Source organism: Eufriesea mexicana, unplaced genomic scaffold, assembly GCF_001483705.2.
Source record: "Eufriesea mexicana isolate 0111107269 unplaced genomic scaffold, ASM148370v2 scaffold89, whole genome shotgun sequence".
Classification (NCBI taxonomy): Eukaryota; Metazoa; Arthropoda; class Insecta; order Hymenoptera; family Apidae; genus Eufriesea; species Eufriesea mexicana.
Genome location: NW_016908256.1, coordinates 26414 through 34892, shown reverse-complemented (window position 1 = coordinate 34892; position 8479 = coordinate 26414). Strand labels below are relative to the sequence as shown.

The 8479-nt window shown below is 42.0% G+C and overlaps 1 protein-coding gene across 1 annotated transcript; it reads right to left on the bottom strand.

The window, feature by feature from the left end:
- Nucleotides 1–2856: 2856 nt before the first annotated feature.
- Nucleotides 2857–8279, bottom strand: LOC108554865 (leucine-rich repeat-containing protein 70). The gene is made up of 2 exons (XM_017910273.1): nucleotides 8106–8279; nucleotides 2857–5033 (listed from the first exon to the last, which is right to left on the bottom strand). Exons 1-2 carry the CDS (start codon nucleotides 8226–8228, stop codon nucleotides 4332–4334), a joined length of 825 nt encoding a protein of 274 aa, XP_017765762.1. The 5' UTR covers nucleotides 8229–8279; the 3' UTR covers nucleotides 2857–4331.
- Between the last annotated feature and the right edge of the window lie 200 nt (nucleotides 8280–8479).

Sequence of the window (8479 nt, the reverse complement as noted above, 5' to 3'; positions counted from 1 at the left end):
AATGAAATAAAATAATACACATGACACATATGATATACATGAAATAGTAATACAAAATACATATGTAGATGATTATGTATTTTCCAAGTGAAATAATATCGTAGAGAGCTAAACCATTATTGAGCCAATTAACCATAATTTGTATATTCTCTATCGACATCTATTAAAATTGAACCTAACCTTCCCCTATTCCAATTATAATTTTAAATTACAACGTCGATACAAGCATCGAGTAACCATACTGTCATCTAATTACACTTTAAACCTTCTCACAGGATAGCTTATCGTTTTAATAGTTTAATAATAGCTTTCTAATTGTTACAATAATAGTTTTCTTAATCGTTATAATAGTTTTCTACCTCCTTTTTCAATTACAGTAATCGTTTAATTCCTCCACTGTATTACATCAATCTTCCACCAATTCCAAAAAATGACAAAAATGTTCCAACCAAAAATTGCATCATCTACATAACATCTTTTTATTTTTCTATGTCATTCAGATTGCGTAACGAGCATTATCCACGCCATCAGGAACAAAGGAGAAAATTACGCAAGCTGGTCCAACCGAGTCACCCGGTACACGCGAGATAATAAGGCGAGGGGTTAAGAGATCGACACGGCCGCATTTACTAGCAGCCAGCAGCGTCTACGAAGGTGGCTACTAGATTTTATTAATGACGCGAACGATGCATTTAAATGTTAGATCGATCGATTACGACACGTGTAAAATAACAGACTCACGTGCGCCGGCCTCTGCCACTGACAGAAGCTCGGCTCATAAGAGTACATCAAGAAAATATGGTCATAGAAGTCACTTTCCTCGCTTCGATAATTAGCAGAGTCTAGATTTAATTAACCATGATCCGGCTTAAGCTTCGGTTCTTTAGAACTTCCTTGCTTTGTCCTCGTTTCGCGATCTTCCATTATCCCGTACGTCTAAACGCCCCGGGTTTGCTAATACTCGAATTAAGAACCGAGGTACTCGAATTACCAGCTATCGATCTGGCGCGATACCCGTTGATATAAAATCGAGCACGATGGAAGACGGGAAAGAAGAAGGAGTCGCCGAATAAATCACGTCGTTACAGTATCAGTTGTTCTTACCCGCGAACACGTCTACCATAAGATATTTGCATTCGATACGTTTCTGTCAGATAAGCGGTTACCTGCCTACCGCGCGTTGCACCTAGGCACCCTAGGATAGATACCGACCCGGCGATCCCGTGTACACAGATTTCTCGGTTCGATCGTTAATGTACATCATTCGGATAAGGATCAACATATCATAAATATCAGCCGGCAAAAGCGTGACTTATAGCTTATTAAACATGATTTATCGCGAACCGGGCACAATGTAAAATAAATAGTACCCGGGCCGCGCGGATGAAGACACCTTGGCCAAATGTCAGAGGACGAGCGGAGAATAAAAGAAATATCGAGTTACGTGTGCTTGGGTAAAAAATCGCAGGATTCGCGAGGATGCGAACGAGAGAAGCGCAATATGTAAAATTAAAGGCACTTGGACCGAGACACGGGGAGAAAAATCGAAATACAAAATTAGACACACCTGGACTGAGAAATGAGAATAAGATCTACGAAGAAGTAGAATATAGGAAATATCGAATCAGGGACAGGAGGAATGAGGAATATCGAAATACAGACACCATAGTCGGAAGATAGGGAAATGTAGAAAGGAATAACAAGGTAAAGACACCTCGACCAAATAATAAAAATAGGACAAGAGGGAACGACTCGGAGACTTAAACCAAGATTTAAACCAAGAACTGAGAGATGCTTGGAGGACTTTAGAACGAAAGAGAGAAAAGGAAAAATCGTAATAAAGACATCTGGACTGAGAAAGAAATCGGGTCTCAAGCAAAAGACAGGAACTGCAGAAAGCAAGGAGATATCTCGATAAAGGCACACCTGGCTCTGAAAACTGCCGAAATGCGGGGAAAAATTGTCAGGGAAGTCATGGGAAAAACGACAGTGAGGAGAAAATCGTGGACCAAAGGCGATTCGTGGAGCCCTCGAAACATCCCTCGAAGCAGAGAATAACGAGCGGCGGTTTGCTGGTCCGCAAAAGGCGTTCGAGGATGCTAATGCTGGCTGCGCTCGCGGTTGCAGCGAGCGGCTGCAGCGGGACGGGTGCGTAACAGGAGCGCATAGAAGCGGCGCATAGAGACGGAGCCGCGATCCGGTATGACTTGGACCGGCGAACACGCTTAGAGAGTGCATAGCCCCGCTGCGTGGGAACTGGAGCACTCTGCATACGGAGAATGGTTGGCCGCGCCACGACTCCGGCGTCCAAAGACGACGAAGACAACGACGAAGAGGAGGATCTGGACGATGCCGGTGCAGCACGAGGCGCACGAGATCCTCTCTATAAATCACCGACCGCGAGCAGTTTCTCTCCGTGCAGGAGGTGGAACAATATCCTTTCCTAAGGTCTTTGCCTACCGTGCGCCTACCGTGCTCGCCTCGCGCGCTCCCTGCGCCGCTACAATAGCATCCGCCAAGGATTCGCGATGCGCCAGCACCGTCTGATTAAATACAAATGGAAAGAACGGACGGGAACAACGCCGGATTATGGGCCGCCTACCGGTTCCGATCGCCAATCCGCTAATTCTCTGTCAACCGCTTAAATCGCAATAAAAATCTTCGCGAATTTCACCAACGCGAGAAAATCTCAACGGTACTCTAGGTAACACCTGGACAAACTCTAGACAATTATACTGAATGGATCTAAATGCAAAAAACACTAAACCGGTGTAAAATCTGAGAATGAAACGCATGAAAGTCCGGCCAGCTCGATCGGTACCTAAGAATCATAGCATTTGATTAAGAAACTGGCGGAAAGAAAGCGAGATGGTTGCGGCGAGATTGGCGAGGAGATTCGCGACGTGGGTCTCGTTAGCGAGTCGCAGCCGATACGGGGCGCACTTATCGGCGCGCACGTCGGCGGCGCTGCGCGGCAGCAGGCTAAACGCTTAAGCACCGTTTGCAACGGACAGTTGCACACACATCGCGCCGGAACTGTCTGCCGCTGCCGGTTTCGCAGCTGGCCTGATATATCCTCTGTTCTGGCGCTCGCTCGCCCTCCTCCCGTCCCCAAGGGTCCGCTATTTTTTCGCGCGGCTCGCCGCCTCCAGCGGCATTATTAATGACCGCGGAAACCGCGTCAAAGATCTCACGAGCGTGCGCGAGCGTGATCCGTCCGCGTGTACGATACGCATTTTTTAACCGACGCCGACGCCGCCGCCGCGTGATGAATGGCGGCTAACCGTAGTCGGAATGTTCTTGTCCCAGAGAGAATCGGCCAGAGATCCGTGGATCAGCTACTAGACGCGTCGTGATTTAACGGGGTTCGCACGTATGACGTGCCATTGTGATTTAGGTCTTTAGATATTAACGGTCCTCCGGCCCGATACGCAATGCTTGTCGCAGAACCCGCCGCTTTTCCGCCGCTTTTTCTCGCACAGACTCACGGAGATGTGCAAGGACTGCATCGCAAGCAGTGTCCATCAAGAGTCGACCCTCGCTCGATGCGATCGGGTTATTAATGGAACCACGCGTATCCGGCAAGGATCTTCGTTCTGCCAAGGCTGTTTATTAATATGGAAAAGCCGTCCGAGTTTCGACTGACAATGAGATACATGCTGGTGATTACATTTGAAGCGTTTCGAAAGATTCGCGTATTGGGAGAGTAGGCTGCTGGACGCGAGGACTGGTCTCGAGGCTTTACGCGGTGATGGCTGACTTTCTCGTCGATGACAAAATCGCGCAGGTTGTTTACTGTTCGTGACAATATTATTCGCGTGGTCAGATGGTTGACCTCTTCTTTGTTGATCTCTGAAGGCCAAACTGGCCTTCGGAATATGCGGGGAAAAATTTGCGCGATTTTTGTATACATGCAACAGTCTTCTTTGCCAACTCTGTATACCTTCGTTGATTATGATATACCTGATCCTTTCTGCGCTGAGTGAACTAAATTAATGCAAAGATTGTAAAGATTCTTTACTATTCACGACGGTGATGATGAATTTCTATGAATTATTCCCTATTTCCTATATTCTAAAGATTGTTAATTCGCAACAAGCTTTCTTTCCCTCTGTTTCTCTTTGCGGATCCTGAGAGGTCACATCAATCTTGGTAATACACGCGACTTTTGCATCAACCGAATAGTCCCTTTCTCCCAAAATCTATACCTAAACTGTCCCAGGAAGCATGGAATAAACATGATAGAGTAAAAAATCCTAACTGCAATAGTGTTTTCAGTCGTCATAGTCTACCCATCCCGCGGGAAGTGTCGAGACCAAGCAATGGTACAATTACATCTTGGCCTTCTTCAGCATAGCCACGTCGGTTTGCAGGCTAGAGACCTTCTGGGTCAGTTCTCGAACCTGCTCGTTCAAGCTAGCCACGCTGTACGGCAACGTATCCGAGGAACCGATCTTCCTGTCGACGCATTTGTTCAAAATGGCGTCGTCTTCCTCGGCACCAGGCTCGTGGGCCATGCACTCCTCGATCAGCAGGTCGCTGATGCTCCAGTCCTTGATGAAACGGATGTGATTGCTACCCAGGTACCAGGTCATGGAGGAGCGGCACTTATAGGACCAGGGATTGCCGGCGATTAAGATTCTTCGAAGCTTCTTCAGCTTCTTGAGCAGGTCCGGCGAGAGACACGCGTTCAGCTCGTTGTAGGCTATGTCCCAGACGCGCAGCTCCGGCAGGAGATCGTAAATTTCCGGATCTATATCCACGATCCGATTACGCCACAGGATTAGAGCTTGCAGATTCGGTAATCCCTTGATCCAGGAGGCGTCGATCTTTCGGATCTTATTGTTCACCAGGCCCAGCACTTGCAATTTATTAAGACCCTTGAAAGCATCCGGCTCGATCTCCTCCACCCCGCAGCCGGTTATGTTCAGCTCTGTCAGCGAGTCCGCGTATTTGGACAACGCGTTAGCCTTTATCTTGCTGATGTTCGAGTTGATGATGTTGATCCCCGCGGCTCCGACTGGTATCTGCAACTATTTATCGAATGCTTTATTTTCTCGCTTTTCACTTGCTCATGATTTGGTTCTTTAGGTACTGTTCTGTGAGCTTCGTGGGGGTCTCTGGTCCTTCTATGGTATTTTTATTTAACTAAGAAATAAAATAGACCCATGTTGCATAGGAATTTTATCGCATTTTAAATGAAACAAAATTGGTATATTTTTACTAATATTTTTACTAATGAACCTTCCACAATTGATGAATCTGTACTGGCATGCTGAATGTTGCCAACATAAGCGAATACATTTATAACATTTGTCAAAGGTATTACCAACTGCTATACGTAAATAAGACGATATATAAACTTACGTGCATGCAGCTATTGCGATATTTCGAGGTGGGACTAAAAATGTCCCACCATGCATTATGGTGCACCAAAAAGGTGGGACACTTTTAATCCCAGCATACCTCAAAAAGAGTTAAACGGGCTTTCGACTTCTTCAGCGTAGAAGAGGTTCGTGGGACAAAATGAAGTTCTCAGAAAGGTGTATTTAAGCATTTGAGATTTAAATGTTTCTTATACTTAACTCTACTGATTTTTATAGCAATTTTGTACAGAACGAAGTTTGGAAGACGTGTCTGGGAAGCAATGGGGAATACATTTCTGCGTTTTACGCAAAAAGAGTTGGGGAACAATGAAACACCACGCATACTACGACACATGAGTCTACATTGTATGTATATATTTTAATTTGTTATCAGAGCGACTGAGTGAGGACGTGATATTTATATCATAGTTGACACATTGACTGTCACGCGACATATAATCAAGCTCCCGTTGTGTGAGTATTGGTTTTATGAGTGTGTGAGTGTTGGTTTTATATGTGTGAATGATATTGAGGTAGAATAAATGAAAGTTATTTGGTATGACGTAAATATAATATGTACGAGTGGAATCTAGTGCGAATGTTGATGAAAAATGTTTAGAAGAATGTGCCAGAATGAAACAGCTACGTGAGAATCTTCGAAGAGTAAATATGTGTTAATGAGAGTGTGAGAGAGCGACAGATAGAGAAGAATTTTCTAGATAGCGTGAATCTTCTTGTTTAAAATATTATATCGCGAATTGATGTCGATATTTAAATATTATTATATAAATATATTAATTTGTTAATTGTTAAAATACGTATAAAAAATTGATTTCTATTTCTATCCACAGTTGTCACGTGATATTAAAAGGAAAAATTTCGCGATATCGAGATTGCTAATTAAATATAGAAGTTTGGAATGTTATTATATAATCTGATAATATCAAAATGGAAAAGAAAATTTTTTCCACTTTTGTGGAAAGGCAATTTGGAAACTAATGGGCTAGAAAATAAATATTTTACTATATATTATATTCCTATTTTGAAAATATAAAAATCATTGAGAATATCAAAATATTAACTTAGTATTAAAATTTTCCACGTTAGTATCCTGCATTTCACAGTCAAAATCGTTCAAAAATATTTTTTTCCTCGCGAGGAAATAATTTTGGAGCGAATGGGTTAAGAATTACGTGTTTTCCTTTTGGAAATGTGGTAATAAGGGAAATGTAACGTGGTTCAGTGGTTGTTCGATATTTGGAATGTTAAATATCTGGAGAGAGCAAGCACATCGATGTTACGTGTTATTTCAATTATTTAAATCGCATGAAATGATTAAAGTAAGTAATTATTTGGATAAGTAAATTCCGTTGTATTTAACGGAGCTGAGATAATAACAGATTTGTATACGCAGGAAAAATGAAATTTAATTCGTGCGTGGTTGTAAATATTGTAATTGTAAATAAATGCAAGCTAAATATTTGGCTGACGGAAAAATCTGTTTGAGACAGAACGAAAATTACTGTTACGTTTCATTTGTGTACTTTAATATCTACTTTTCTGTTGTATCTGTTTCGTCTGAATTGAGAATAACGAAGTTATTTCCTGTAGTACTATTTTCTGAGATGCACACGTAAAAGGTAATTCCCAGCAGCTGATGCAATTCAAATGTCTCAATAATAATTATAGATCATAGATATTGCAGCTGATTATGCGTATTATTAATGAGTACTATTGATTATGCGTATTATTATTATTATGACTATGATTATGCGTATTATTAATGTTATTAATACGTAATACTGTTTTTCGCTTCATCTTTAATATTTTCCTATAAGAAAATATTGATTTTAATTTTTATTATCATTTCTGTAATTGTTATTCTTAATTTATTGTCGTTCAATTTTATTTTTATGCTGAATAATATTAGCTTTCTCATATACGATCTCATTGACTTCGAGTGTGTTTGACATAACTTTTCATGCCTGCTGATGAAGTGTTAAATGATTTAAAAACACTGAAAGTACGAAAGAAAATCTTCCAAATACCGATATAAATATACTATTAAATTAATCGTGGAGCTCACAATTATCCAAATACTTGGGAAATTTTTGAACCCTTCAAAATACAAGTATGTACATATATATGATAATCCCATGCACCCCATTATTATGACATGACAATAATATAAACTCAGAAGCTTCGCGTTTCAATACTTATCCAAGGAAATAAATTTATATTTAACCATGACCAATATTTCCAAAGTTAGATATTCCTTTTACAGCAAGAAATCGATTCCTACGACTATAAAAATTCGAAAATCTCAAAAACAGAAAACTCGATACCCACGACTATAGAACTTCAAAAGTCTCAAAAATTAAGAAATCAATTCCTACGGCTACGAAACTTCAAAACTTTCAAAAATTGAAAAATCGATTCCTACGACTGTAAGACTTCAACAATCCCAAAAATTAAGAAATCAATTCCTAGGATTGTAAAACTTAAAAAATCACAAAAATTAAGAAATCGATTCCTACGACTATAGAATACCAAAAATCTCAGAAACTAAAAAATCAATTCGACGTGAACGTGAAGCAAAGCTGGAAAATCGTAAGCTCATGCCAAAACCATAGCACCGGGTAAGACAAGGAAGCTACGGATCGAAAGATCAGCTAAACGACCCCGGGCATGCAGGCAGTGCTCCTAACAAGATAGTCAACAAAAGCAGCAATTGCTCACGTTTAAATCGCTTAATCCCTCGCACTGGTACCAATCTTCTCGTGCGTTCAATCCCGGACGACAGGTCGCCGCGCAGGCCGCCAAACACGTCGCCAAGATTATCGTTCTGAGCTGGCCTCTCATGTCCCGCGAAATTTTACCGGCAACTATTCCGCCACGGCTCGGGTATTCGCCTTTTATACCGTTTCGAATCGGCTGCCACTCGGACTTTAGTGTCACGGTCGCCGAGAAGGAAAATATAAAGCGGGGAAGTACGGCCAGGCAAGAAGAGACGTGACGGAAACACGCGGACGCGATGGCGTCGCGCGACGCATGCAAAACGATCAAACGGCTACCCACGGCCACTCGAGGAAGATTTCCTCCCCTGCTCGCCT

What these genes read in the sequence shown, in the direction of transcription:
- LOC108554865 (XM_017910273.1), bottom strand. Translation starts at nt 8,228, where the DNA reads ATGAGAGGCCAGCTCAGAACGATAATCTTGGCGACGTGTTTGGCGGCC. An exon ending in AGGGATTAAGCGATTTAAAC is followed by an intron (nt 5,034 to 8,105) that starts GTGAGCAATTGC and finishes TTCGATAAATAG; the next exon opens with TTGCAGATACCAGTCGGAGC.